This window comes from Trichosurus vulpecula, chromosome X (assembly GCF_011100635.1).
Source record: "Trichosurus vulpecula isolate mTriVul1 chromosome X, mTriVul1.pri, whole genome shotgun sequence".
In the NCBI taxonomy this organism is placed as follows: domain Eukaryota; kingdom Metazoa; phylum Chordata; class Mammalia; order Diprotodontia; family Phalangeridae; genus Trichosurus; species Trichosurus vulpecula.
Genome location: NC_050582.1, coordinates 19,130,592 through 19,149,545, shown reverse-complemented (window position 1 = coordinate 19,149,545; position 18,954 = coordinate 19,130,592). Strand labels below are relative to the sequence as shown.

At 42.7% G+C, this 18,954-nt stretch overlaps 1 protein-coding gene across 1 annotated transcript in view; it reads left to right on the top strand.

Moving 5' to 3' along the window:
• The window catches only part of DACH2 (dachshund family transcription factor 2), a 208,796-nt gene that overhangs the window by 158,378 nt on the left and 31,464 nt on the right, over positions 1-18,954 (top strand). Inside the window, exon 7 of the mRNA XM_036740067.1 lies at positions 1,778-1,900. Coding sequence (XP_036595962.1) covers positions 1,778-1,900 — 123 coding nt within the window. The remainder of the gene's footprint in view (positions 1-1,777; positions 1,901-18,954) is intronic.

Here is an 18,954-nt window from a genome sequence, read left to right as displayed (position 1 = left end):
GTGCATATTACTTACTGTTCTATTAGGGGGGGAGTATTCCATCAATAAAAGCCTCCCATGATACTTCTAAGGACGTAGGCTTCAGTCCTTAACATTGTGCCTTGTCTCAAATGTACCAAAAACCAGAATTTCACCGGAATTGCAGAGAGAAGCTTTTGGGCAATATTTGGGATCCTGGTTACAAAGCCCAGGCCAAGAAAGGAGTCTGGGGTCATGAGCTACTTCAGGAAAAACTATCCACAGTGGGGACTACATTTGGATATTTTGTAACTGGATCTGTGGTGCCCGTACAGCATGGTGTAGGGAAGGTGCTAGATTTGGAGGCCAGAAGAGCACCTTAGTTGCCATCAAGTCCAACCATATTTTCCAAATGAGGAAATTGAGGCAAAAAACAGGTTAAGGGATACCTGCTTTCCAGCACCTCATGGAGTCTAGTTTGGAAACTAAGGTATAAATAAATGTGTGAAAAAGTAAAATAGCAGTAAAGGGCCTACAGTGCCACAGGAGTGGTATTAAAAATGCCTGAATTCAGAGGATGGGAGGATTACCTCTATTAGAGTGGTCTGTAAAACTGTTGCAGAAGAGGAGAGGTTGAAGCCAGGCTGTGAAGGATGTTGCTTCCTTCAGAGGTTCTTTTGTTTTTGCCTTTGTTTTTCCAGGGCCTAGAACAGTTCCTGGCACATAGTAGGTGTTTAATAAGTCCTTATTGGATTGAAATGAATGAGGTAGATTAGAAAGGGGAGGGTGTTTTTGGCGGAAAGAGAAAAGGTAGAGGCTAACCCAGCAGAGCCCTGTATCCGGCTTGCAGTTCAAAAGCCATTCTTTGTTTTGTGCTTCATTTTTCTGCTGTTATTAAGCATGCCCAACTACGCCGTACCTTTGGCCCCAACTTGTGCATTTGTCCCTCTTTTCTTCTGCATCTACCAAATCATTACTTAAGCACACACTCTGAGTTAGAACGTAAAAGGAGCATGCATACATACCCCATGTCTTCCTGTCTCCCATCCAGCTACATGTACATTATAAGTGTCTCTTCTAGTGGTTGAACATAGCCAAGGCCATCCTCACAAATAGCCACTAAGAGCCTTCGCCCCCAGTGCCTGCTTCATTATCACATAGGCCTATTCCCTGTGTGGGTCGGACAGTGGCTCCATGCTTTAAGATAACTGATGCTGAGAGGTAAGGTTGGGCATATAGGCAGTAGAGAGCTGTTTGCTGCTGGGGATGTAAGAGAGAGAGGACTAGGCATTCATCCCTCCTCTTTCTGGCCATGCTCACTAGAACATCAAGGAGGAAAGAAGGAACATGACTAGTGAGATTGAAGAGAGGCCTCACTGTTGCCTACAAGACCCGGATTGAGTGTCCCAGCCTCAAGTCTCAGTGCTCTTTGGCCCTCTACCTTTGTTTCAGTGGCAGGGCAAGATACAATCTCAAACCAGCAGGGAAATAGATGCATAGACTGTCATGTTGCTTATGTTTATGTATTTGCTCCTGCCAAAAAGTCCTATTTGAAATTTTTGTCTCTCTACATATACTTGGCAGTTTTGGAAAGGTTCTAGTTTTCCTTCTGGCTGTACCACTCAGCTCACTACCATTCCTTGGAACAGAAGTGCCCAAAGTGTGACCCCAATCTCAGGACTATCCTCTTCACTAACAATAGCTTCCTTGGGGCTCCACTTCTCATGCCCAAATGGGTTCCTCCTCACCTTCTTTATACTTGTTTCTTTTTAAGAATGTGGACAATATAGCTAACTTAGAGCTCTCTGCCATCTTTCAGCTCTGTCATCCAATCAAGAGCTATTTGATGATTCCCAGTCACTGTGGGGAGGAAAAAGAAGCGTAAGACAGGGAGCCGGGCCTCAAGATGCTTACAACCAAGTTTGGGCGCCAAGACAAACAGGTGAATAGTTCAATAAGAGATTTCAGTAATGCAAGACAGCAATTTGAAAAATGCTATAACGAAGTATATAGAATAAGACTTTTTTCCTATATGCCATAAGCATAGCTATAATTTCTTTCCAAAATACATGAAACTAAAACATGAAACAGTTATAATGTTTGAGTTGGAGGAGACCATATTGGCCATGCCATAGTCCCAAAGAGGTTTCTCCAGCCTCTGCTTCAAGCTGTCCAGTGAGGGGAAGAACATTTTTTCCTAAGGTAGCACCCCATTTCCATTTGTGATAGCTCTTAGTAGTTGCTAGACTAGAACAACTGGAAAAATTGTGGGATAGGCAAAGGTGAGCCAAGTGCTCAATTTACATTCTAGTGGTTGTGGACTTTGACCAGATTTTAAAGAATTGGGAATTGCAGAGAAAATAATCGCTGCTGCTCTCTAAAATTCTCCCTCATCCATCCATGAAGACATTCAGGGCCCAAAGCATGGACAGGTTCAAGGCCTGACTACAAGGAAATGGGATTGATTGTTGACACTTAGTTAAATCTACTGATTTGTATTGCTTGCAATTCAGTCTTCCATGGGCCCCTTTCCAGTTCTAAATCTATAAACCTGTGAGCCAATCCAGCAAGTATTTCTTAAGGATTGTGTGGCAGACACCACGTTGCTGCTAAGGAGGCCAAGTCAAAAATGAAAACAACCTCTGTCCCTGAGGAACTTAAATTTTTACATGATACTTTTTTGCCCACCACACCTTGAAAGAGTTAGAGCCATAAGTTTGATAATCGGAGGCAGCATGGTTTAGTGCAAAGAGTATTTGGGGGTAGAAGAGCTGGGTTCAAACTCTGCCTATGCTGTTGACAAGGCTTGTCAACTTGGACAAGTCCCTTTACCTCTCTGGGCCTCAGCTGCCCCATCTCTGATGAGGGGCAGTTGGACTAGATGGCCTTTAAGTTCTCTTTTAGCTTCGATCTACAATGCTATGAAATGTGTTATAAAGAGGGGTCTTTGCGCCAGGGAGCAGCTTAGAGTCAATAAAAGCACTGCAGAGTTTGTCAAATACAGTATTTCCCATTCAGAGTTGGGCCACTGTTCATTGTCCATCTGCAGTGCCTGCCCCAAATGGTTGGGGGGAACCAATCGACTGGCCAATAAGCTGAAAACTGTCAGTACAAGAGGCACTTTTCATCCTTTTAGTTTTTTCCATATGGATTGTTAAGCCAGTCTTTTTTGAATAATCAATCTGTAAAATAAGGAGTTGGAAGAAATGGCCTCTAAGGTCCCTGCTAGCTCTAAATCTGTGATGCTGTACTCTTATGGGTTCTTCTAACAGATAGAAAAGCCCCTCCCTATAAAATAGGAGGGAAAGAACTCAAGTGGCTCCTTCTCTCTGATCCACCTGCATTTGTCCACTCTGAAGAAAGGGCAGAAGAGAGAAGGAGGCAGTAGAAGCATCACTGGAACATATGAGAATGGATATGAATCCACTAAGAAAGGCACAAGAATTGGCTTTCTTCTCACTTTTCCTAACCTAATGGGCAGTAAAGTCACCAGAATTAAAAGACTAATAGTCCTGCTGTCCATCTACCCTGGACAGATCACATCTGGACTATCATCTTCAGTTTGGGGTGCATTGTTTAGAAAGGACATCTGTAATCTGGATAGTGTCCAGGTGAGCGCACCAAGGATGGTGAAGGGCCTTGGGCCAATGACATTTGAAGAAATCTGAGAAATGAGTACAAGAGAAGACTCTGAGATGACACTGGCTCTCTCTTGGAGGAGGGGTTAGACTTGGTCTGCTTGACCCCAGAAAGCAGAACAAGGAACAGAGTCAAATTTGGTCTGATGTCAGGAACAACTAACTGCTTAACAGTTAGAGCTGGTGGAAGAGGATGCTTTGGGAGGTGACACCTGACATTGGGGGTCTTCTGGGAGGAGCTGACAACTACTTGTGGGGTTTGTTGTAGTGGACATTCCTTTTGGGGCTGGCTTGGGCTAGATGGTAAGTAAGAACCCTTTCAGTTCTAAATTTCTGTGATCCAAGTGTGCACGTATGGATGGTGAGTTGGAGAGAAACAAGCTGCTGTCCATTAAGAGGTGAGTGCTTGGTAATGATGATATCACAGCTAATCCATATGCAGCCTCCAGGGACTGAGACACCAGCAGTCAGCCCTGGGGTCACGCTTATCATCATGACAGTGGAGGGAGCCAAACTAATTACTATAAGTGATGGATGACTAAGTGGATGGAGGCAGCATTTCCAAATTGGTTTGACTAAAATTCCTACAGACTTTGTGATAATTTTTTTAAACAACTCTTATAAATGCCCCCTCCCCACAATGGTCTTGGTTAATTGTTTAGAGGTCAGTCATATATAGTCCTAATTAAGGTTTTTCTGTTAATTCTGGAGCTGGTTCCATGACAACATTGCCAGTGCTGAATACAAAGCTAGGGGGCTTTTTTGTTTGATTTTTCTTTTGACACAGTGAAGGAGCCATGAACAGATTTAAAGCAAATGTAGCAGTCTTTTCCTCCAGAAATAGTTTTCTTTCATTGTTTGGGTTTTTAATGAGGCTCAAGGGAAAAAAACCCTGCAAATAACATCACCCAGTCTAACGCTAGCAAATAAGTGTCTTTAAAGGTTTTTAAAAGAATATGAATCTTACCCTTTGACATTCATGAACAAAAATACAACAATCAGTTACACGGTCAGTGCCTGTTTTAAAAGAGCAAAATAAATACCACTGTAGTGGTGAGGACGGCTGCTTTGTTGCAGAGTCCACCTTTGTCATGGAGCATGCTATTGCTGTTTGGGGCCCTACTCAGTGGAATTATTTGCTTTGTGGGCTTCTGAACAATTGTTGGGCTGGAGCGATGCACAGAACATTATTTGTAATGATAGCATCTGCTTCATGGTGCTATCTTTTATTTTGATTGATAATGCCCTACTTCAGGCTAATGAGGATTTCCCCCACTGCCACTTAATAGAGCTTTTCTTTTTACTAATGCTTAGATCACATTAAAAAAAAGAAAACAGATCGAAAACAATAATCTCAGAAACAAAAGAAATGTGATATATTTCTTTGCCTTTACCTGACACTAGAAAGGACGGTGGGCAGTAAAGACACGTTTTTCATCCATGATCCTGTCTATAGCAATATTTTTATCCCCTTTTCCCCTGCTAAGATGTGAAACTGAGAAAGTTGGGACTCTAAAGAAGTCTCCAGAATGCCATAGGAACAATTATTTCCTAGCCCAGGAAGGCTTGGCCCCTAAGGTCATCTGATTCCTTTTTCCCCTTTCACATCTGAGCAGCGTTTTATATGAGGAAGTCGTATCAGAGTGGCCAGAGGTCTTTCCCAAAAGATCTCATAACCGAAATCAGCAGAACACCACAGTGGAGATTGACTGCAAACAGAATGTCCAGTTGCCCTACACTCCACTGCTCTTTCACTCTTTGCCTCTGCATGGATCTGCTGGCTTTCTTCCTTGCACAACAAGGCAGATTGGGAGGAATCCATCCCCGCCTGCCTGGCCAGCCTATGTGAATCTTATCTGTAACTGTCATTTTAACTGTTCATGAAACAAGAATGACATTTTGGGGGCAAATCACTCACTCTGAGGCGATCTCCATGCTTGCTGATGTAAAAGGACACCACCTCTCATTGAGGCACTGCCTTGGAAGGTAAGCTTTCCATTGGTTGTGAGTGCGCAGGCTTAATGGCAGGTTGGGTCTTTAGGGGCTTATTGGCTATTTATTTGGGTTTTCTTTGTCCTTGTATCCCACATACATTTGTGTTCACTTTGGTTATGGCAACCTTTTGAAAACCTTTGAAGCTCAAAAGGTGACATGAAGCATCAATCAATTTTCAAAATTTGCAAAAACAATAGATGAAGTGGGATTTCAAATAGAGTACGCATCACTTAGAAAGCAGAGCCCTGCCTTGTAACAATCTTCAATTAAAATGTTAAGTTGCATTGCGTTTATTCAGGGTGTGTAAAGACCAGGCTGACGAGTATTAAGCCCTAAATCTTAGTACTCAGCTGGAGACTAGCCTGGCATCTTCCAAATGAGTTTGGACAAGGAATAAAAGATTGCCATCTGAGCAACACTGGAGGGAGACAAGGAGACAAAAGGCAGTTAAACACAATCAGCAAAGGACTAACATTTATTTCCGCATTCTTTTGGGTGGGGGTGGGTCATCAAGCATTTTTCCCCCTTTCCTAAGGTACCCAGAACAAATATGCCAGCTCTCTTCCTAAACTGGGGAGGAGGCCAGTTTGGAAAAAAAGGGTAGGATTAATACCAACAACAGCATCAGAATTTTGCCCCTTACAACTCAGTTAAAGGGAGGGCCTCTCTGCATACCCAACATCCCTGATTTGAGTTCACAAGTATAATAGAATTTTTTGTAGCAATTGGGTCTCACCTCCACCCAGGCAAGGGTCTTTAAGGACTTTGAAAAGAAGGCCATTTAAATGTGATGAGCCTGGTTATGACTACATATAGTAAAATTAACTGACATTTATCAAGGCTTTAGTGTGTTTTCTGGCCATTATTGCTTGTGAGTCTCACATCCACCACTGGTACTATAGAGCAAACTGAGGCCAGGAGAGGCCTAATGACGCAAGTCTGTGGTGTAGCCACGCTTCCCCCATAGGACCACTTTGTCCTCAGACACCAGACCAGCCAGTCAGGAAGAAAAGTGAAGAAAAGTTCGTTGACAATGTTTTGCTTGATTTGTTTCCTTCTGAATTAACGCACTTTACACTGAACTGACAAAGAAATTAAGTCAAATGGGTCTAAATAGGTGTGTGTGTATGTGTGGGGGAAAGGTAATAGTGGCATTCTTGACACGATTTTTCTCTTTGGTGGGTAAAATGTAACCCAGTCTGGGTTTAGAAATTGAAATGTGTTCACTGATCCAAAGAGAGAGCAAGGTATCATAATATTTATGGAATATAATTGAAAAATTCAGTATTAAAAATTGTAAATGAGATTTTAATTTGTGAATAGCTCTGGTTTAACATATAAATATCAAATATTGATGTTCAAGGTTTAACAAAAAGCCATTTTAAATTGTAAACTCGGAAAGCACAAGCTGTGACTGCCAACTCACTGTAGCAGCAGCAACGGTTAGCTTTTGACTATGTACACACAGTGAGAGAGGAAGGGAGCACTGGCTTTTTTTCTTGGACCCCAAGGCAGTTATTTGGCATATGGGGAAAAAAAAGAGATTAGGTTGGGATAGTCCTTCAGAGTTCCATTCATATGCTCATCTTCCTTACTTTTAAGATAGGGACATAGTCTACTATAGTTCTCCTCTAACCATAGGTCAAATGGGAGATCATGGGAAAATTCCAAGGGGGTCACAGAGCTACAAGGTTGGAGGCCAACTTGTGTGGAACTGTGGAAGAAATCAAGCAGGAACATAGCCCTTGCCTTCAAGGAGCTTAAAGCTCATGGAGGTGACATTTCATAAACAGGTGAAATGTTAATTAACAAGATGGAATTGAAAAACTAGCTCAGTAAACAAAAGAAAAGAGGTCAAGGGCTAACTGAATGGGACAGACAAAAAGTGATGCAGGAGTTCAGAGGAGGGGGAGGTTTCTTCAGAATCAAGGTAGGCTTTGCTGAACTGGGCAGCTTTTTGATAGAGAAGGAGAAAGAGAGGCCATTCTTAGCAGGAGCAAAAACGCAAAGGTAGAAAATCTCAAAGAATGTGAAGGAAACAATCAATAGACTTGTTTTGCTGGAGCAAGAATGTTCTTGTAGAAGAAGAGCTGAAGATGAGGTTGGAAAGGTGTGTTGGGCCTAAGAGTAGATCATCTGAAATGTTAGGTTAAGGAGGACGGACTACAGACGCTAGGGAGACCTTAAAGGCTTTTGTGGAAGGGAGCCATGGAATTAAAACTGTGTTGAGAGAAAATTCATTTCATGGCTAAATATTGTAGTTTGGGCTGGAGATGGGGTGGGGGGGGGCTAGTAGTAGTTTCCTAGAATTTAAAAGACTGTTCCTTGGAAGGAAGAATTGGACTAGTTCTGCTTGGCCCCAGAGGGCAGAACCAGAAGCAAGGCACATTTGGGCCATCAAAATAGAAACATCCAACAATGAGAGCTATCTGAAAGTACAATAGACTACCTAGGTTGGGAGCTCCCATTTCTGGGAGGTCTTTGAGCAGGAGTGGGGAACCTATGGTCGGCCCTTTGACTGAATCCAAACTTCACAGAACAAATCCCCTCAATAAAAGGATTTGTTCTGTAAAACTTGGACTCAGTCAAAATGGTAGAAGGCCACATGTGGCCTTGAGGCCGGCCATAGGTTCCCTACCCCGTCTTTGAGCAAAGGTTCAGTTCACCACTTGTTGGATATGAAACAGAGGGGTCTCTTGTTCAGATCTATGTTGGATTAGATGACCTCGGAGGCCCCTTCCAATTATGAGCTGCTGTGATTCCATGACGGTGCACGGGATGGATTAGGAGGACAAGGAGACTGGAGGCAGGCAGACTGCCCAGGAATAGAGTGTGTCCTAAGAAGGAGCGGGTAAACAATTGTTCTTTTTTTCCTGGAATCTTGAAATTTTGATCATGGGGGCGTTACATTGAAAAAAGGCCACAGAGGTGGAAGAGAGAAAATGATATGCATATATGTGTGCACATACATTTAAACATATAAATACATACCCACATATTAAGTCTAGTTTCAATGGAGAATACCTACAACTTAGGAAGAAAGAAGTAGTAAGGCAGAAGGTGAAATCCAAGAAATGAAGCAGCAGTCAATTCCATAGCCTTATGTAGTGATACATAAAACCACCCACTAGGGATAAGAATTGCCAAATGAATCAGAGATCCTACGTCAAGAATGATCATTTGATCTTGTAGGTATGACTGAGAAATGTTGCATTGGAATCGATGAGCAGAACATGGCTGTGGAAAGGCACACCTTCTTCAAAAGGAACAAAATATATAAAAGCATTGCAGATGAGATTTGTATATTAAGAAGAAATATGGTATCCATGGGAGGAAACTCTGGGACCAGAGTACATGTACCAGAAGCACAGTCAGGAGCCAGTTGGGCAGATTCTCAGTGGAAGGACCACTGTGCCACACAAGGAATCCTCCTTGAGGGCAGGGACCATTTTTGCCTTCCTTTGTATCTCCAGCACTTAGCCCAGAGCTTGGTGCATGGATGGTAGACCCTTAATAAGTGTGTGATGATTTGTTGGTTTGACAATAAAGATTTGGTCAGGTTAACACTTATTTGAATCTGGGCATATACTCAATGTTGAAATTTTTTAAAGCCCCATTTTCTGTGATGGACTCTAGACATCCATACAAGAAACTGTCAAGATTTTTAAATCCATGCTAGCATTGATAATGCACCTTCCATTTCCATTTGGGAAAGGCTTCTAGTCTTGACTTGGGATTGCAATGTTCTTCCTAAAATTCAGCAAACCTGCTGGGGCAATTATCTTGTTCTCTGGGAATGATCTATGATTTGAAAAGGAAATTAAAAGGTGGACTTTAGCTTTCAAAGAGATGGCTATTCCATCTCTTCAAACCAGCAGTAAGCAGGTACTGTGGGAAGCCTGCTGCTTTTATAAGGCTCCTCTGATGTTTACACCAAAATTTTCTTTGGGGGGGGTGGCAGTGATTGAATTTTTCAAAGTACTAAAATACCGTGGAGAAATATATTTCCCACCAGTTTTACGGCTCCCTGGATGCATTCTCTACAAACCTTGTATCTGCGTGGACACAGACTCCATTGCAAAAAGCTATCTTGCCATTTGAGCAGGTATACTGTTTTGCGAGGCTGCACTCTAAGCACCAAAGGGAATGGCAGTATCCTGAGAGTACTGCTGCATTTAGGGCACTATTTCTTTAAAGTCAGCCTGAGTAATTTGTTCTTGACTATCATACACTTCGATTTTATTAAGGCTATTTTCCATCTGCAGAAATTACCAACTCTGTTGTTCCTTTGGCCTTGATGGATGACATGGGATATGCTTATGCAGGCTAAGCAAGGGAGGAGATCATGGTCCAATTGTCCTTTATATCTGATATTATTCAGTTGTCAAATAAAGAATAATTGTCAAGTCCCAGAAACCCAAAGCCCTGTGTGCTCCCCATTTTTGGAGGGGTTGAGAGCTTTTACCTGCTCTGAGGATTCCCTGGTGGAGTCTGGCCTTAAGTATCAAGTAGACAAAATGACCCCACGTAAACCACCGTGCAGAGCCTGAAGACATCTCATAGATCAGCTCATCCAGATGGAGAGAGGAGACAGGAGTTACCCAGGGTCACATGGATGGCCCGGGACAGGCAGGATTCAAACTTGGGTCCTCTGATTCTAACAGCCTGGCATAACAGGAATGATGAGCCTTTCTTGAAGGGGGGGGGTGAGTTGCATCTGAGGATCCCTGTAAGCCCAGTAACATTTCTTTCTTCTCCTTGGTGATTATAGTTACAGGGAAGATGGCCCTAAGGCTACCAAGGGAATCAGAATTTTTTTTGCAAAAAAGCCTCCAATTTTTAGGCAGCCCCATAAACAGAGATGCCAAAGAGAGACTGAATAATGGAGGGAAGTAAAGAGAGGGAGTAGGAAAGGTTATCTCCAGTCAATTATCAGGAGATTTGTGAAAAAAAAAACAACCTAAGGGAGCGAATGGTAGCAAAACTGGACCATGGGAAATGCAGGACTGTGTCACATAAGGATGGAATCCAGCTGTCCCTGAATTCACTTGGATATTGTTGGCCACTAATTCATAGAATCTGTATGAGGCAACACAGCATAGCGGAGAAAGCCTTTAACCTCCCAATGTCCCGGCAATGCTTGAAGACCGTAGACTACAGAGCAGATGCCTTTTTCCACTGGGAAAATATGGTATCACAGGTTTGGTTGAAAAAATGTCTATGTATCTCCACACGTAAGTGTATATATGCAGTGATGTACACACGCATGTGTGTGTTGGGGGAGGAAGGTGGAGAGGGAGAAGGATCGGGTTAGTCAAGCTTTTGATAACTTAATTTTACATTCAGTACCACAGAGGTAACTTGATATTATTGCTGTTCAGTCGTTTCCAGTCACATCTGGCTCTGTGCCCCCATTTGGGGTTTTCTTGGCAAAGATACTGGAGTGGTTGGCCATTCCCTTCTCCAGCTCATTTTACAGATGAAGGAACCGAGGCAAACAGGGTGAAGTGACTTGCCCAGGGTCACACATCTAGGAAGTGTCTGAGCCCAGATCTGAACTCAGGAAGAGGAGTCTTCCTGACTCCAGACCCAGCACTCTATGCACTATGGTGCCACCTAGCTGAGTCCTACTTGATATTACCATGGGTAAAATAAAGCCTCACCAAATATTCTCAAGCAGTTGGAGCATCTCTGCCTGCCACAACAGTGATTCTAAAAGTCATCTTTCGTTGGACTGTTTCATTCATGGACTCTTCTATAGGGAGGCAGCATGCCAGAGTAGCTCGAGTCAAAGAGACCAGGGTTTAGATCATCCCTCTGACACATCCTGACTTCTGGGCAGCAGATAGGAAGGCAGCTGTAGAGCACCCAAGCATCAAGTTCAAGTCTTAACCCTGACATTTATTAACTGAGTGACTTTGGGCAAGTCACTTAGCTTTACAGAGCTTCTGATAAATCCCTGCTTCAATAGAGGGGGTATCTACCTGGGAATGCCCCATACTGGTAAATTCATAGATCTGAATCCCCTGCTCCTCCCCTTCAGAAAAGGACAATAAAGTTGAGTAAGAGCTTGACTGACCAGAATCAAAATGACTAAAATCCTCCATGGAGGTCCAGCCTCCATCCACACTGGGATGAGTGTGTTTCTTTGTTCGCCTGTGTTCCATGTTTTAGACAAGTGATAAGCTAATTGCACGGTTTGTTCTGAAAATCCACGTCCAGGGTGCGTCTTGAGGTCTCTCCATCCCCATTCTACGTTCCCCAAGTGATCGGTCCTGCTCATTTTGGTCTCTGGAGGCCTGCTTTCTAATACAAGAAGGTTTGGGAAGAGTTGCCATGCAAACAGCTTTCTCATAGGCAGCCCAGGCCATCTCCCTGAGCAGCCACAGACCCTCAGTGGGAAAGGATTCTCCATTGTATGACAGGGCAGCACACACCCGGGTGCTCTTTGACAAAAACCATGAGGTTTGAGATAAATATTAAATGAGAACAGTTTAAAATAAAATGAGACCAGCAGAGAAGACTAGCTAGGAAAGATGATGAGCAAGAATCAGTACTGAGCATGAAATAAAAATGGCGTCTGAATATGTACCCGGCTTGAGCTTGGGAAGTTTTTGTTGCACACAAAGTAAGCTTGCTTGCCAGATGGCATAAACTCTCCTGGCGAGAGGCAGCATCTAAAAATAGCCTTTGTGCATGTGGTGAGGGTTGTGGGGTTGAGGGCTGCTCATAGATGCCTACTTTCTTAATAAAGCTTCAGCCAGTTTCAGGTGAGAAGTACCAACCTGACAGCCTTCATGTTGGGGAGACAAGACGATGGATGTACAAAATTCCATATGCTGATTCATTCCCTGCTCTAGAGCTAGAGGAACAAACCTCAACCTCCTCATTTTACAGATGAGAAAAGTGAGGACCAAGTTGGGGAAGAGACTTGCCCAAGGTCACACAGGCAGTAAGGGACAAATCAAGATTTGAACCAAGGGCCTCCAGCTCCAAAGCCGGGGCTCTTTCTACTGCACCATGCACCTTCCTACCCAAATGTCTCTTAAAGAAGACTTCCCAAGGATATAACACTTGGAGCTCTTTGGGATTGACAAAGGTACTGCAATGTGGCCTTCCTGCCAACCCCCCTCCCTCAAAGATCTCTGCTCTGCTCTCTCATCTGAGTATCACGAGAAATGGTCAGGAGGACACAGGCTAGCTACAATGACCTTGGGCAGGTCATTTAACTCATCAGTGTCCCAGCTGATTATCCCAAACTATCTAAGCTGGAAAAGTTGCTAGTCATTCTATGTAATGGGCTTTCTATAGCAGAAGTTCCGTACACTAAAGAAAAGTATATGCCTGACCCCTGCCTGCCCACCACACCCACACCCACTCACAGAGAGAGAGAGAGACAGAGAGAGCGAGAACACTAAACCTTCAGATTCCTTGCTGAATTTTCTGGGCATCACCTTCCTTCCACTTAATAGTTCCAAAGACAGGCTCCAGCCCTTACTAAATCATTGCTTACAATAAATTTTCCCCTTGAAAAAAGGATCTTGTTTTCCTCTACCTGCACATGTTCACATGTTTCTCTCATGTTTTGCTTTGTTGCCTGACTAGATGGTACGAAAAGAATTTAAGAGGTTCCATTCTTCAGTGCAAAAGTAAATTGATTTTCAGAGTGTGGAGATCAAAACCACAAGGGAGCAGGGTTGGTGCTGTGCAATGTAGCAGCCTCTTTAATTGTATGTTATTTTCTTAAAGCTTCTGCATTTTCCTGGACACCTCTAGATAACAATTAAGGATTGTTTTAAAAATGAGTTTTCAAAAATTTAATTATAAAGACTCCTCAAAATGTTATTGTAACATCAAGGAATATAAATCATGTTTAAGAAACCTCTGGATTAGATCTAGGGTGTGGGATTAATCAATTATTTCCCACCCCCCCCAATATTTACCACCTTTCAATTCAGATATGGTAATTAAGAGAAAACCATCTGTGACTTTAGCCTTAGTATCTGAAGCACAAGGTCAGAACAGCAAATTTCTGCATCCGATTTGTGCCAGGTTCAGAGGAAAGGGCCCTGTCCTAATACTAGCAGAGAGGTGCCTACCTCCTGGCAGAGCTCACCTTTCCAGGTGCTGCTATTGAACTGATTACTGGCTCCCTAGTAAGGCCAAAGACAGCTCGTTCCTCGTAACGAGGAGGCCATTTTTCCAGCCCTCCAAATCCTATCAGCTGCAAGAGCCCAATTATCGATGCAGGAGAATATTGCTCGCCTTCATTTATCCTAGAATAGAGATTCATGTGGCTTTAAGCCTCACTTCCCTGGTTCCTCCATCATCAGATCCAGTTATACGCTCATACTATGTCTTCTGACCACTCTCATAGGCTTTTTAACTCTTCCCCTCAGAGGTAACTGGGGCTAGCCAGTCACTAAGAGAAGTGAATCCTAAATTTTTTGTGCTACCTCTTACTGTACTACACCAAATTCCCATCTAAATGTTTCCTCCAGACTCTTAGGGTAAGTTCAACCTTCTTTATGTGGCTTCTCTCTGTCTCTTCTTAAGAAACGCGAGGATATTGGCACTTCCTGCATCTATCAGCCTTTGCTTTCCTTTTCATCAGCCCCTCTAAGCCATGATGGGAAGAGGGTACTGGGCAGGGAAGGGTCCAATAGAAAGAGAGGGAGCTTTTCTTCCTAAATCATAGTCATTCTGTCGTAAAGCTAGGTGCCTCATATCACCAGATAGAATTATACCTCACCTGATCAAACACATGATGATTTTTTTTTTCCTAAAATACAGGCAGACTTTCCTGCTTTTGTGGCTATCCTCAACCCAATTTGAATGTGATGATTAAGGGCTTTGTAGGGACTCTCACTGAGTAAAGACCACAGATAAAGAACATGGAGGTGATTAGGCCAAATGGGCACTAAGCCCAACACACACCTTGGAAATTGCTTTTTTGATCTAAATCCTTGCCATAAGCTTATTTTCTTCTGATTAGAATCCCTCTTCAAAGGCAAGTAGCGGGGAAAATCAGTTAATTCAAAGTTCCATTTAATTGGGCTTAAACAGATTTTATTCAGTTATTTTTAAAAGCTGATTTCCTTCCATTACAACTGAAAGGCAGTTGTATGTGTGTCTGTGTGCAAATATGGCTCTATGAGTCATCTTTGATTCATTCTACACCCTGCGAGCTCCTAATAGAGGCATAGCCATCTTTTTTTTCAATTAGGAAGCAAGCATTGGGAAGGAACAATATATGGCACCTGGAATTGGTATGATATTATCTAAAATATAGTAGGCTTTGTGAGCTTTTAAGGAACCATTTTCTAAAGCTCCCATATGGTGCCATGTAGCCTAGACTGGACATTTCTACCAGACTGTAATCTCCACATCCTGGTATCTCACCTAGCACCAGGCCTTAGAGCAAATAGGTGACTAATTGGCATGTAGCTGAGTGAATGAAATAGAAGATCACTGAAGAACTCCCTCATTTCCCTTCTCTGAGCTCCTCACAACATGGAAGAAGCTGTACCACTCAATATTTTGTGGAGCCTCCATTTGTTATGCATTAATGTCATCTCCACTAGATTGCAAACCTCATTGAGCACAGACAGGTACCATGTCCCATCTCACCCCCAACTACTTGGGTCAGTGCTTAGACCATGGGAGGCACTAAATAAATGCACGAGTTGGGGGAAGTGGTTCGGAGGCCAGTCCCTCTGTGTGCACATTCATATTAGAAGGGGACAACTTGTCCTCAAAGAATAGTTTGGTCCTCACCACCACCCCTACCTTGTGGGAAGAAGTCAGGGGTGTCATGGGACAGCATGAGGCTGATAGCCACGGATGAGAGCTACCAGTAGTTAGGCAGCGCGGTGAAGACCTCAAGGAGACATCTTTGGCCAGCTACGTTTCAAATATGACCGAGATAGAAGGATTTCAGTTGCTTACTGTGCTTGGGTAAGTGGCTGCATTTCCTCCTTCTGGGGGAGTTGTATTTTTGCAGAAAGGTGAATGAGAGCCACCCCTTGCAAAGTTTCCAGCATCCTAGAGAGTAATTTTCAGGGGTAACTTTTTCATTCTGTGTGTTTACTGTTTGTTTATTTTTCTCTCTACAAATATAACTCTTGTCCACCTTTACATCTATTCATCTGGGCCCCAAGCAAGAAATTAAAACAGAGAGACTGTCCTCTAAATGGATTCCCAAGTGCTATTACCAAGTATGGCAGGTTTAACAAAGAGGCTCAGTAAAAGCAGTCCTCACTTTGCTTCATTAAATGGAGCGGTTGTTCGTGTCCTTGGCTAGACACTGGCTGTCTTTATTTCTTGTTTATTCCGTTGTGCTGTATGTGTGGTAAAGGTTTTAGTGGTGAGATTTGGAGCCGTGGCCTTTTACATCAAAATGCCCAATCATTTCTCCTTTGGCTACAAAGATATAACCCTATTTAACCACCACTTTCTGTGTCTGGCACTAGCCTGGTTTTAATTACTTTGCCAATTAGGGTGGGTCTGAGACTAGCTAATACATTTCTACCTAACGGTACACTTCCTCAGAATGTGGACAAGATGTAGGTGCCATTCAGATGTGAAGACCTATTACCAGATTGAAATAGATTTCTAATGCATTTATCATTCATCTTTGCAGGATGTGATTTCAATCAGAAAAAAAGTGATGAATGGTTTGACAGCTTCCAGTCGTAGACGCTAAAACATAATATGCTTCTGCTAGTTTTCAGCTATTACAGACCTTAACATGCAATGTGACCTTGGTCCACAGCCCATGTTTGGGTAGCACAAAAAACTTAATCATAAGAAGTCATAAGTAGAATCCTTCTTCTTTACTGCCCTTTTTCTGGGACTCGGAAATTTATTGCTTGTGGGACAGGTAGGGTATGAACAATGGGCCAAATAGAGTCCAGGGTTATCTCATCTGTGTGAAAACTGCTGCTGAAAATCGATGTGACCTCTGCTACACTGTCATCCCAATTCCCACCCTCTGTGTCCTATTTGTCTTTTGGTAGAAGCTTAGATCTGTGTGCTGTCTCTATGTGTCTCTCGTGGGCCAGATTATCAAAATGAATCATTGCCTGCAGACCTCTTATATTTCTATTTATTTTCCTGGTGTTGACTAGGTCTGATGAAATATGATTCTTTTTGCATTTGATCCCTACTGCAGCAAGCAGCACCTAATTTAGCTGTGTCTGTCTCTTTAAAGAAGAGTAATACTATTTGGAAACTTCAATCTACCGTACAGCAACATTACAAACCAGAGACTGTGCGACCTGTCTTCACAGTCAATACCAATTTTCCTTTCGTCCAATTTCATAGCATTACTTTCTTCTCCAAATAGAAGAGATTTCTAGCTATTTTCATGTAGTTAGAATTTTGTTTTATGCACACTGTTTTAGGCATTGCTTTCCTCTCCACCACTGCCCTGTTTTAGGTTGGGTCTCACTCAGCCCCTTGTCACCTATGTCCCACATCTGTGTAAAATGCACCATCCCCAATAATCCACTGATTTTCAGAACTCTGCCTTGATAAAAAATATTTCATCAGGAGAATATCCTATTGTCTCTGAATCAGCAGGAAGTCAGAGTTCTAAGTTCGTAAATTCTCTTCTTAAAAATAGATCTTTGGGACAACATCAGACCTGTCCTTTAAAATGTTGTGTCAATCAGTACAAGCATGGGAGCAACTCCAGTCATTATTAATATTGGCAAATTGTTACAAAGATGTTCTATCCACCTAATGCACTCGTATGGTGAAGACCAAACACTATTTAAACAGAGACTTCAAACAATACAAAGAAAGCCCGAAATGTGGCTCGAGTTGTTGTCAGGAAATGTTTTAGAGACACATCATAGTGCCTGCCTAAGACATGCCTTAGCCTTAGGGGTGTGTGTGTGTGTGTGTACATGATGTGGTATTACAGATGTTCCAATGCTGCATTTTAATTGTGCCCCCAACAGTTCTAACTGACATGCTGATTCCCTCTGGACTAACCTTCCCCCACTGCCCCCAACAAAAGGAAGAAAGAGAAAAAAGGGCTCAGTAAACATGCAGCATTCTAACAGTAGATCTTCAAATTAATATGACCGAGGCAGGTGACAAATGAAACTATGGGGACTGGGAGTGCAACTGCCCTTGGAAACAGATGCAGCAGGAATTTACGGGCAATATGTTAATTTCAAGCTTTACTAAAAACAGTTGCGATGAAGGTGCTCCTCATTTCATGACTGAGGTTTGCCGCGTTACATGGAATTCTCAGGAACTGGGACATGGGTGCTCGTGTTTTCTGCATACCTGAGAATAACAGAATACGCAAATCCTGACCCTCTATGAAATAATCTATTAGCAGTTTGTATCCTCTAGGTTCTGGGAACATCAAGATATTAAGGGCCATTTATTGGGAGAAAACACTCCATGATTAGCTCATTTCACTGAAAGTTCCCGCAATGATTTGCCAGTGTTTCCCATCCAGGGTCTCCCACAGAGTAATATGATGACTGGGAAATCAATGGGGTTCAAGACTCTCCTCACTACATATGTAGGCTGCTTGGATCTGAAAAATGAGCTTCAGCTGAACACCAGATCACTGTTCAAGTCCCTAAAGATGCCAGGAATAATGTGATGAAAAAGTCTCCTTTCCAAATCTCATGGAAATTGGTTTGTTTTTGGTTCAAGCCTACCCAGCAGCCTGAAACACGTTCCATCAGAGGCCCTATCAGACTTTGCCACCAATCCAGCCTGTGCTCAGAGGCAATGAATTAGTCCAACCTGGCCATATCTCCCCCACTGTTTACTGGCAGAATCGATTTTTTGAACCCAAGCACAAAACTTTTCGTACCCATTACATTTCACCTTATTAGCATTGTAGTCTGCTGAGATCTTTTTTACATGCTGATTCTGCCATCCAACATGTTAGTTTGTTTCATCTGCAAATATTACAAACATGTTGGCCATGTCTTTACCCAAGCCATCGATCAACATGTTTACAGAGCACAAGATGAAGCCCAGATCCATGAGGCACTCTTCTAAGGGACCTTCTTCGAAGTTGACATTGAAACCATATTGTCTTGCCCACACTTCCTTTCTTTTTCCACAAAAGCAGAATTGGTACCAAGTAGCATTGCTTTCTCTCTGTCACTAGTTATTGGTATTACTCACCTCCATTCCCAAGCAAAAGGTCCATCATCTCTTTGATATATGTCTTCCCTCCATTCCAACCGAAAATGCTTTTTTATTGATTGTCCTTAGTTTTCTAATAGAATTCTAACTGCCTAAAATCACAGGTTATAAGCATTAGAGACAGGACTTGAACCTCGATCCTCTGCCTGCACAGCCAGCACTCCTGCCCCTGTACCAT